Source organism: Cervus elaphus, chromosome X, assembly GCF_910594005.1.
Source record: "Cervus elaphus chromosome X, mCerEla1.1, whole genome shotgun sequence".
Lineage (NCBI taxonomy): Eukaryota > Metazoa > Chordata > Mammalia > Artiodactyla > Cervidae > Cervus > Cervus elaphus.
In genome coordinates, this window is record NC_057848.1 from 142906313 (window position 1) to 142918958 (window position 12646).

The 12646-nt window shown below is 35.9% G+C and overlaps 1 protein-coding gene across 9 annotated transcripts in view; it reads left to right on the forward strand.

Annotated features, from left to right (window-relative positions):
- Positions 1–12646, forward strand: part of DMD (dystrophin) — a 2565910-nt gene that overhangs the window by 1325301 nt on the left and 1227963 nt on the right. For all 9 annotated transcript variants that reach the window (XM_043895268.1, XM_043895262.1, XM_043895270.1 and 6 more), the window contains one exon: positions 2036–2230. In XM_043895268.1, coding sequence (XP_043751203.1) covers positions 2036–2230 — 195 coding nt within the window. The remainder of the gene's footprint in view (positions 1–2035; positions 2231–12646) is intronic.

Below are 12646 nucleotides of genomic sequence, written 5' to 3' on the forward strand. Positions count from 1 at the left end.
TGGTAAAGAACATTAACAAAAGCAAGTTGATTTTCTAAAGGTTAGACAGGATTTGTACACATCAGAATTCAGAAGGATATAATTATTCAAGGTAGAGTTAATGAAATTCAAATGAAAAGGCAAAATCTGAATATGAGTGTACGGTTTTGCATAAAGAAGAGAAAATGAACACGATACTTCCAATTACACTGATTTTTTTAAATAACTGTCTGAAATTTTTATTAAAACCAAACTGAAAGGTATACAGCATATATAGTTTATTCATTATAGACCTGCATGACTGTGTCAAAAGGAACGATGTATTTTAAGGGGTAGATAGTAAACTAAATCTCCAAATACCCAAGTCTTTTGGTTCACTTTACAATGAGTCTCCGTTCATTGTATATGAAAATTATGATACATTTCTCTGTATTGAAAATTATTGTATCTATTATAACTTTATAATAAATGAGAACACTCAAAATGTATAACTGAATTTTCTTGAAAATGAGTTGACAACTTTCCAAATAGTCTATTTCTCATAAAAGTTCACAAGATCATCCCTTAGATCTCACTCTTCAGCTGATATCCATCACTTAACTTCTCTTATCTGTGATGACTGGATACTATGTATGAAGACAGTAGGAGGAATGAAATCTTCCAACGCTAGCCCAAAATTCTATTATTTTAATGTAAAATTATAAGTGCATTTCGATTATCATTCCATTGATCAAGAAGGAATAAGTGTCATATATTTGGCCAAGGTACACACAGGAAACCAAACTTTGTAAAAGGTACAATTTTGTAATGTCAGCTAATTTGTGTAATTCTATGAATTTGCAATATCATAAGTAGATACGCCATCTAAATTAGGATTATTTTGTTTTTGTATTATCTAAGAACTGTGTACAAGAATCCTGGACCTGGGTGATCAAAAAGAAAACATAAATAGACCAGCTTATATTTTTACTCATCTTTGTGCGTGCTCAGTCTGGGATCCTAAACTCCATTTAATTACATTACTGCAAACATGGGGATGGTCTCCTCATAAAGGCTGTGCAGTAACAAATGACTACATTAGCATGTTTATCGTCAGAACTCTCCCAGAGACCCTGCCACTGGAAACCTTCAGCTGACCACATCACCAGGCAGATGGCAGTCCATGAACTCAAAACAAAGTTTTTGGGAAACTAATTTTAATTACAAAAATTGTTCTGCTTATAGTGTAAACAGAGGGTAGAGGTCATTTATCTTTTTGCATTTGTGTGCCGTACAGTGTTTATTTCTTGCTCTTATAAAGAATAGGGAAAGAGGCATCCCTGACCAAGTCCAAGTAGTCTCTGAGGCCCAAATGTCCGTCTCCTAGCATGGCAGGTAGTGAAGCGCAGTTGCAGGAGGAGAGGCGGGTGCTCTCTTGGATCTTTGGGTTTTGGGGAGTTCTTATTAAAATGTGAATTTCATTCTCAATCCTACTTATCTCGGGCTCTAGTTTGCAGTTTAACTTAGCAAGAAACTAGCATCAAAGAGAAGGGTTGATACTTGGAATTTAGAGGAGAAAGTTGCTTAATAGAAAGCCAGCTACCAACCAAAACCACTTTGTCCCTCTTGTACCTCAATCAATATTAGGGGAAAAAAGTTTAGAAAAAGTCCCTTGGGTATGAATACCACAGATGTAGAACCTGCCCCCAACCCCCACTGCATCCCACCCCATACTTAGTTTTCCAGTCAAATTAGAATTGCATTAAAAAAAGTTGTAAAGATTTACTTGTTTCTTAGGGAAAAACTATCCCTCTTGTGACCTTATGACTGTTGGTCTTTCATTCTCCTATCCATGATGCTAATGTGTGCATATCTCTTATTATAAAATGCTCTAACACTTTTTGAAAGAGAGGGTATGATAATAGATAGCCTTGTTACTAGACTTACCATCTTGAATTGTTTTTATCCACTTTTCAGCCCTCTGTCAGCTATAAACTGGAATCTATATATGAATTCAGTAAAGGTCTTTTCAATATTAGGAAGCTAAAAGAATTGTTCTTTTGTATATCTATACCAGCACACTGTCCATGAAGAATCAGTGGTGGTGATGACCGAAGACATGCCTTTGGAAATTTCTTATGTGCCTTCTACTTACCTGACTGAGATAACTCACGTCTTACAAGCCCTTTCAGAAGTGGAACAACTTCTCAATGCTCCTGACCTCTGTGCTAAAGATTTTCAAGATCTCTTCAAACAAGAGGAATCTCTGAAGGTAAAACCAAAGCACTTTCATTCAGATTTTTACAAGATCACTACATTGATCGTTACTGGACCAGAACATTTGACTTAAATATGTATACTGAAGGCATTTTGAGTTAACATATGGAAATCTTAAAACACTTTACGAGAGAGTTAGCTTTAGAAATCTGGTGGAGAAAGAGAAATGTAAATTAAAATAGATGTGTTATTTCTTCCCAAAGTGAAGAAACTCACAAAATAATAATTTCTTATGTTGAGTTGGCCAAAAAGTTGCTTCGTGATTTTCTGTAGCAGCATACAGGAAAACCTGAACAAAGTTTTTCGCCAACCCAATACTATTGTTCAGGGCAGAAAGAACTCACTAAAACACAAACCTTGCTAGAGAAACAGTTTATTCCCAACTGATACATTGCTTGTCTTTCTTTTCCCATAAAAGGGGAAATTAGATGAGGTTTTAACTCATATCTGTTGTGTATATCGTTTTAGTTTTCTATTTTCCACTTATAATTTATAGATTCCATTTCAGATTAGTGTCAGTATCATACTACATACATACTATTTGAAATGTAATCAAATATAAAGCAGTAAAATAATTTATTTAAAATCACCAGGCAAAAGCCTACAGTCAAATCCAGCTTTTTTTTCATAGCACCAACTATAAGTTTCTGAATTCCAAACTAAAACAAATGAGGATAGAGAAATGAACTTTAAATTTTAGAGGGACATGTCTGAAGATGAATGTAGCATCAAGAAAATACACATAATAGTTTGTGTCTCTATTATGTGTAAAAAAAGATAATTTTTGTGATCATACATTTCACACTCAAAATGAAACATTCTAGTGTAACCAGAGCTTAGTATTTTCCAGTGCAGATAGTGTAAGATTACAGACAGACAATAAGTTTGCTCTCAACAGCACCTATCAGATAAAGAAGTTTCTACTCTAAATGATTTCTTGGTATCTCATTCCATATCACATATTTGCTCAACTATACAAATATAAGCCATTTGTTTGTTTTCGAAATCAGAGTAGCGATATCTTGAGTGATTTGAGTTTAATTTCATGCATTATATCAAATAAGCTAAAAAATTATACTTTAAAATAGATGCATGAATCTCTGGAGCTCCTCCATCCATTTGGTATGGTGCTGTTACTTGTTCTCTTTGAAGTAAAAGTCAAATCACTCGTGGGTACAGTGAAGAAAAGAAACTCAAATCAATTGATAAAAAAGACTTGCCAACCTTCCTATCATAATTCACATTAACTGATTTCTCATGACAGCACAGTTTGTAAGTTCATCATTGTCCTTCAACATGTAAATCACTGCTAATGAAATAATATTCATTCCTTTCCATGTTCATGGACAGACAGGTCAGGAGAGCAGTGACCCTAAACTTATTAAGTTCACAGTTGTTCACAATTGAATGTCTTTGTCCTCATACCTCTTAACCTGGTACACTCAGAAGGATAGGCCCCCGGCTGCACTCATAGCTCATTATTTTTTCTTGCAGATATATTTAATAGTCTTATAGCTGATACCGACTGTGATGGTGTTGATTACTGTGATTTGTAAAACTAGATTATTGTAGATTTAATCTAGCTAGATTATTGAATCCTCATTAGATGGAGTTTGAGGCATAATTCCATCTCACTCTCACCATGTCTCCTGCAACAAGCAAATGGTCTTCTTACCTTTATTGGCTTTTTGAAGGGGGATGGTTTTGATCTCAGTCTTTTCAATGAATATGTATTTCCTCTTAAAGGCATTCATCATTGTCATTATCTAGTAGTAAAAATAGAAAAGCAGTGCATAAATTGTACAGATGCTGGTTGAGATGGTTTGAAATTAAATTGTGGTTGATTTTATTCCTGACAGATTTGCATGAATCAAATTACAGAACTGTAGTAAGTAGTGCTGTGATTTAACATATGTATTTTTTTAAGTACAATACAACACAAATAATGTACAATAAGTTAAAATGAGTACTTTCTGAGCTAAATATAAATAATACAGCACATATGATTTCCACAAGTGTATTGAATTAGAAGGCTACCTAATCATTTTGACAAGAACTAAGCAGATAAACAAACACCTATTTACATACAGAAATCTTCATTTAATATTGCTACACTAGCTATATGGCTTCCCAGGTAGCTCAGTGGTAAAGAATCCACCTGCCAAGCAGGAGACATGGGTTTGATTCCCTGGAAAGGGAATGTCAACCCACTCCAGCATTCTTGCCTGGAAAATTCTATGAATAGAGGACCCTGGCAGGCTACATGCAGTCCATGGGGTCACAAAGAGTCAGACACAACTAAACAACTGAACTCGAATGCACATTGGCTAAGGCATGTATGTGCTAAGTCGCTTCAGTCATGTATGACTCTTTGCAACCACATGGACTGTAGTCCACCAGGCTCCTCTGTCCATGAGTTTCTCCAGGCAAGAATACTGGAGTGGGTTGCCATGCTCTCCTCCAGGGGATCTTCCCAACCCTGGGGACAAACCCATTGAACCCACATCTCCTTCATTGGCAAGCAGGTTCTTTGTCACTAGTGCCGCCTGGGAAGCCCAGCTAAGGTATACCTAGTGATGAATGAGAAACATGTACAAAAGTAGTATTCTTATGTCAGAGCTATTATTATCAATTATCTGCTTAATTAGGCCTTAGTTACTCATTTGGGACCTGGCATGAATAAAGGTGAATTATTAGGACAAAAATAAAAGCATGAGTTAGAATAAGGATGACAGCTACAATTTCTCTTCTTCAGTAATGAGGATCAATTTGTATTCAGTGCTTAGGCACTCAATAACTAGCCTGTATTAACTAATACTCCCCATAATGAAGTATCTAAAGTTATTATCCACATCTTATAGATGAAGAAACTTAAGAAATATGAAATAAAGTAACTTGGCAAAGTTGACACAACTAGTATTGGTCAAGCAAGGATTTAAACCCAAGCAACCACCTTGCATGAAGTGGTTTCTAGGGTATTATGTGGAGTATAGCAAGGATGAATCTGGGTAAAACATGGTAGAATACTGAGATCTGGCATGGACCATTCATAGGAAAAATGTTCCGGATTCAAATTCTTATTGAATCTCTGCCAGTTTAAAAAGATTCTATTTAAAAAAAAAAAAGATTCTATAAAAAGAAGCACGTATCTTTCATGCACCTGTTGGCCTTATGCTTAGTGAAATAAGTCACACAGGAAAAGACAAATACTGTATGTTGTTGCTTATATGTGGAATCTAAAAAAATTTAAAAAAAAATGAATGTAACAAAACAGAAGCAGGGTTGGAGATATAGAGAATGAACTAGTGGTGACTAGTGGGGAGAGGGAAAGGGGGCAGGACAAGATAGCAGTAGGGGATTAAAGAGTACAAATTACTATATTTAAAATAAGTTAGGTACAAGGATATATTATAGAGGGCAGCAATTATTTTAAAATTTAAATAGGATATAATCTGTAAAAGTATAGAATCACTATATTATACATCTTAAACTATTATAGTATTGTACATCAATCCTACTTCAGTAAGAGAAAAAGGGAGGAAGGAAGAGAGGGAGGGAAGGAAAGAAGGAGAAAGGGAGGGTGGAAGGAAGAAAGAGGAAAGAAAAAAGAGAGAAGGAAGGTGGAAAAAGGAAAAGAAATGGAGGGAAAGAAAGAAGTCAGACATGCATCATTTCAGCTGTTTCATCTAAACTAATGATAGCACAGATGCTCTGGTTGAGGTGGATAAAATGTTTTGTGTCTTTGGTATACAAAGGAGTGACAAGAAGTGTAGACACATGGAGGAAGCTCACAGGTATTGACAGGACAGTTGGGCCCAATGTCAAGTTTAGATAAGATCAAGAAGTAAAGGCAGCCCTTATTCAACCTTAGCAGCGCTGGGAAGAGCTTGACATACGCTGAAAAATCAAAAAAATGTACAGTGAAGCTGTTCACTCTTCTTTGACTGGTTCAGCTTTTAGGCAGGACCCTCAAGACCTTAAAAGGAATTATTGGGACAAGCCAATAATGTAAGGAGTGAGGATTCATTCATTCAAATGTGTTTGTTAAGCCCTTCCCATATAACAGGCATTACTCTAAGTGCTTAAAGTCAGTGAAACTGATGGACTCCTCCCGACTACAGCTTTTGTTATAGCAGAGAGAGACAGAATGTAGCCAAACAAGCAGATAATAAATAAGCAAATGCTGTATGTTAATGATGATGCAAGCTATATAAATAAAAAAAATGGAGTTTAGATAAGGGAGTATCAAACTATTGAAGGGGAAGGAGATGGTAGAATGGCAAGATTGAGATTATGATTTTAAATAGAGCAGAAAGGGCTTTTGAGCAAAGATTTGGAAAAGGAAGAGAGTCAGCCTTGCAGCCAGATTTGCTGTCCAGTGCAAAGGCCCACATGTTAGGTGTGCCTAACCTGATCAGTGAACAGCAGGGAAGCCAGAGTGCCTGAAGCGGAATGATCCAGGGGAGGGTAGCAGGGCATGAGATCAAAGAGGTCATGGGGAATCCAGGTTGTGGAGGGTCTGATGGACCATTGTGAAGACTACTGTTCTTGCTGAGTAAGATAGCCACCATTGTAGGTTCTGGAGAAGATGAGTGTGACACAATCTGATTTATGCTTTAAAAAGATCACAATGGCTGCCCCGTTGAGAGTAGAACTGTAGGAGACCAAGGGTAAGAACAAGGGGTACAGTTGACAAATGGATGCCAGTGGCTTGGACTTGGGTGGTAAGAAGAGATTTTTCAGATTTGGGGAGTGTTTTCAAAGGGAATATAGAAGGTTTATTTCTGTGTTCACCAAAAGCTTGAGCATGGTTGTATAAAAGCCCATTCTTAGCAGAGTTCGGACCCAGGAGAATTTTGGAGTCCTGTGAACTCAGTGAAAGATCCCTTAGGAATGGAAGATTCCTTCTCATCGAAAACTTGGCCTTCTCTACACCAGCCTTGCTGTGAAGTAGGGGCAACAGTGCTGGTAACAGAGATCTTATTACTCTGGTCAAAATTCTTCTCCTTTGAAATCTGTTTCATCACACTTAACCACAAATTTAATAATGGCGATCACTTGAATGAAGACAAAGCTAATGCCATGAGCAAACTGACCAGTTTTCTATTTTGATATTAGGAGAATTAGATAATCGATGGAGGCACTGTATATACAAATTGGAACAAAATATCTGAAGGAAAATAAAATAATCAATATTTTTGTGTATATTGTAATATAGGGCCATGCTAGATAAAGGGTTAGATTTTTCACCACTTCTACTACTGCTCCAGCAAAATATTATTGTAATTATTCTAAATTAAATAATCATGGAGCATATAAAATGTCAAAGTGAAATTTGATTACAAATGCTTTTTGAATTCTACTTAAATTTTCTAATGAAATAGTTTGGTGTGTGGAAAAATATGACTTCTATTAATGTATACCATATTGTAAGCTGAGCTTTTGGTCTATAACATGTGAAATAATGTAATCATTTTGTGATTTCTCAGAAAAAATCAAGTTTTTTTTTCAATTTTAATTTAATTTTTATGTTGGAGTAGAATTGATTTATATTGTTGTGTTTCAGGTATACAGCAGAGTGATTCAGCTTTATTCAGATTCTTTTCTCATATATGTTATTACAAAATTTGAATAGACTTCCCTGTGCTTTAAAGTAGGTCCGTATTGATTATCATTTTATATATAGTAGTATGTATATGTTAACCCCAAACTCCTAATTCATTCCTCCCCCTACCTTTCCTCTTTGATAACCATAGGTTTATTTTCGAAGTCTGTTGAGTCTGTTTCTATTTTGTAAATGAGTTCATTTGTATCATATTTTTTAAATTCCACATTTAAGTGATATCATATTGATAGCTTACAGTGAATGATGTCAGATTTGTGATCTCCAAAGAAGAAGATTTAGCTTCAGGACCAGGGACCAGGCTTGATCACTCAAGAGCTTTTGTGTAAGAGTTTTATTAAAGTATAAGAAGGACAGAGAAAGCTTCTGACATAGACATCAGAAGGGGGTCAGAGAGTGCCCCCCTCGCTAGTCTTAGCAAGGGAATTATATATTTTTTTAATTAGTTATTATAGTAAATCAAAATAATGTCTCAAGGTTGTAAAGATCTTACTAGACCCACTCCCATAATATGCACTTTAAGATAACAGGGTTAGTCAAAGGTTTTCAGGAAGGAGAAACATGTCCTCAAGCAGGATACATTATTGTCATATAATCCTTACTAAGGAATGTAGGAAAAAATGTTTGTCCTTTCCTCCTCCTTGAGAATTCCAGACCCTTATCTCCTCCTTGAGAGCCCCAGACCCCTTTCTCCTCCTTGGGGACCCTGGACTTTTTATCAAGCTGCCTAGGAAGTGACTCTCTCAATATGATATTTGTCTTTCTCTGTCCAACTTATTTCACTGAGTATGATAATCTCTAGGTCCATACATGTTGCTGCAGATGGCATTATTTCATTCTTTTTATGGCTGAGTAATATTCCATTGTATCTATCAGTATATACCACATCTTCTTTTTCCATTCCTCTCTTGATGGTCATTGCTTCTATGTCTTGCTGTTGTAAATAGTGCTGTAGTAAATATTGGGGTGCATGTATCTTTTTGGATGATGGTTTTCTCTGGGTATATGCCCAGGAGTAAAATTGTTGGATCTTATGGTAGCTTTATTTTTAGTGTTTTAAGGAACTTCCATACTGTTCTCCATAGTGGCTATACCAATTCACATCCCACCGTCAGCGTAGGAGGGTTCCCTTTTCTCCATATCCTCTCCAGCATCTATTGTTCATAGACTTTTTGATGATGGCTGTTCTGACCAGTGTGGGATGATTCCTCATTGTAGTTTTGATTTGCATTTCTCTAGTATTTAGTGATGCTGAACATCTTTTCATGTGGTTTTTGGCCACTTGCATATTTTCTTTAGAGAAATGTCTGTTTAGATTTTCTGCCATTTTTTTTAATTTGTTTTTTGTTGTTGTTGTTGTTAATGAGCTACATGAGCTGTTTATTTTGGAGATTAACTCCTTGTTGGTCACTTTGTCTGCACACATTTTCCCCCATTCTGTCAATTGCTTTTTCATTTTGCTTATGGTTTCTTTTGCTGTGCAAAAGATTTTAAGTTTAATTAGGTCCCATTTGTTTGTTTTTGTTTTTATTTTTATTACTCTAGGAGGTGGATCCAAAAAGATATTGTTGCGATTTATGTCAAAGTGTTCCACCTGTTTTCCTCTAAGAGTTTTATAGTATCCAGTCTTAACATTTAGGTCTTTAATCCATTTTAAGTTTATTATTGTGTATGGTGTTAAAGAATGTTCAAGTTTTTCAATTAGCACATTTATTCAGTTATATATTTCCTTTTTTCAACTGCTTTTATGATTTGGGATTGATTTAATTTGCTGTTTATTTTTCGCTTGATTGATTTGCTATTGATATTTGTCAACTACTTTACAAATATTAATCTTTTTGCTATAATTGGATTCATATTTAAGTCATTAATACAGTACCTCGGTTTTCACTCCTCTTATAGTGAAGATATTATAGATATTTACTGCATTAGAGTTCATATTTATGTATACTTTGGTAGTTTCCCTTTGTATTTTTTACATGTCTCTCTTTCATAGGAAATTATTCATTCTTTTCTCCCAGCTATTGTTTTATCAGGCCCAGCAGTTGTCCTACTTTTACTCCCCTGCAGCAATTTACTCCCATCTCTGAGAAGGAAATGGCAACCCACTCCAGTGTTCTTGTCTGGAGAATCCCAGGGATGGGGGAGCCTGGTGGGCTGCCGTCTATGGGGTCACATAGAGATGGACCACATGACTGAAGCGACTTAGCAGCAGCAGCTGCTAAAATGTACCTTGAGGACTCACTCTGCCTCTTCCCATTCTCCTAGAAAAGCTATTTTGATAATCCCCATCTAATAAATTCTGGAAGTCAGAAGCGTCTACATTAGAACTTACAATTCATGAGGCTGGTAGAAGTTTTGAGGTTGCAATTAAGTTGTATGGAGGCTTTTTCTTTCATTCATCAACTATTGAAGCTATTCTTTGACCAACTATGATGTCTTTTTTTTTGATCCATGATATATGACTACTGATTTATTACTCATGGAAGGACACTATCTTCCTATGGAAAATGTTTCAACCAAAATATGTCCTTGTATTTAGGAACAGTTTTTCACATGTGGACCATAAACAATGCAGGGAAAATAATCAAAAGGGCAACTTACCATAGAGTCAATAAACAAAACTTTAAAACATTTTCTTTTAAAGCTCAGAAAAATTTAATTAATAAGTACTTTAATCCCTTTTGATTGAACACCCTTCCCAATTTGGTATGTCATTAACGTAGTGCCTAGTAGCTAGATGGGACATGAAATGGATAAGGATTAGATTTATATAGGATGTTGCCTTCATCTGTCAGATAAAGACAAATTCCAGAGAGTGAAAATGAACTGGAGTTTGAGTCTTTGGTGCTCCAATTTCTCTTTCTCAATTTTAAGATAGATATACTCCCCAATGACTGCTGTCACAATAGCTACTAATGGGTTTCTCTAATCCTTTTTCCTTAGAAATGAAAGTTGTGTGCTCTTCTGTTAGGCAAGTTACAAAGGGTCTCAAGGCATTTTTGTTATCTAAAACCGCCTAAAGCTCTTATTTCTGCCTTCTTAAAATGTGAAAACAATCATGCATGGTTTTATAACTCTAAAAACACATATACTTGCATTTGTGTACGTATATACATTTAACTGCAGTGTTACATTTATTAAGACAGTGATACTGAATCAACAACTGCAAAAGATACAATTTTTACCATTTGGCATGCTGTGCAAACGAGCCATCTACTCCTTTTGACCTGTTCCCTATGGTAACTGATATCCATCCTAATCATAACCACTAGGAAAAAAAAATCTTGTTTTTCTTGTTCACCACTGTATCTGCAACTCCTAGTACAGTCGTTGTTTAGTCACTGTCATGTCCGATTCTTTACAACCCCTTGAACTGTAGCCCTCCAGGCTCCTCTGTCCATGGGATTTCTCAGGCAAGAATACTGGAGTGGAGTGCCATTTCCTTCTCCAGGGGTCTTCCCAACCCAGAGAGTGAACCTGCATCTCCTACATTGGCAGGCAGATTCTTTACCACTGAGCCATCAGGGGGGACAGTACCTAACACTTAATAGGCACTCGATGGATATCTATCTGTTCAATGAACAAATGAATGGATGATAGTCTGTTAAATCCAGATATAAAGTCTGTGATTGAAGAGGACAGAGCATTAATCAGCCTCCTAGTGGCAAGATTTTTTTTCAAAAAAAGAAACAAAATTAACCTCCTCTACATTATGAGATCAAACTAGTCAATACTAAATGAAATCAACCCTAAATATTCATTGAAAGTACTGATACTGAAGCTGAAGTGCCAATATTTTGGCCACCTGATGCAAAGAGCCAACTCATTGGAAAAGACCCTGATGCTGGGGAAAATTGAAGGCAAAAGGAGAAAAAGGGTGGCAGAGGATGAGATGGTTAGATAGCATCACAGACTCAATGGACCTGAATCTGAGCAAACTCTAGGAGATAGTGGAGGATAGGAGCCTGGCATGCTGCAGTCCATGGGGCCACAAAGAGTCGGACATGACGAGTGAACAACAGCAACATTATGTCCAAACTCATTGAGTTAAATTGTCCAGACATATGAATTCTAACAAACTAAAGCATATATACCAGCATGGAGAAATGCACTCTAGGTTTGAACACGTTGAATTTTATACCAATCATTTATGAAAGCATGTGGCAAGAAACCTTGACTTGCATTATATGGTTATGGTAAACAGTAGACTTGAGAGGTTGCAAGGGCACTAGATTTGAATATTAAAGAATTAAATTTAGACACTGAATCTTTCTTCTTCTTTATGAATGACTACTTTTATATCACTATTGCATTATAACCATTCTTGGTTTTTCAAAAACCAAGGAGAGCCAGAGAAAGGGTGGATTTTATTTTATTTTTATTAATTGGAGGATAATTACTTTACAATATTGTGGTGGTTTCTGCCATACATCAACATGAATCAGCCATAGGTATACATATGTCCTATCCCTCTTAAACCTCCCACCCACCTCCCTCCCCATACCACCCCTAGTGTCCTGGGTACGTCATATAAAATTCCAAGTCTCAGTGTTTTTAACATTGAAATTAGAGTAATAATAATACCTGCCCCAGCCACCTAAACAGTGATATTGTGAAGATGGAGTGAAATCATGTAGGATTATACAGAAAAATTCTTGTAAATTATTCTTGTAAATGATTATATAAATTTTAAGTTTTATAAAACCCATATTACTTCATCATATATCTAAAATCTGAAAAATTATTGTAAATTAAATTTTCAAGTAAATACTCCTTAAAAATTGC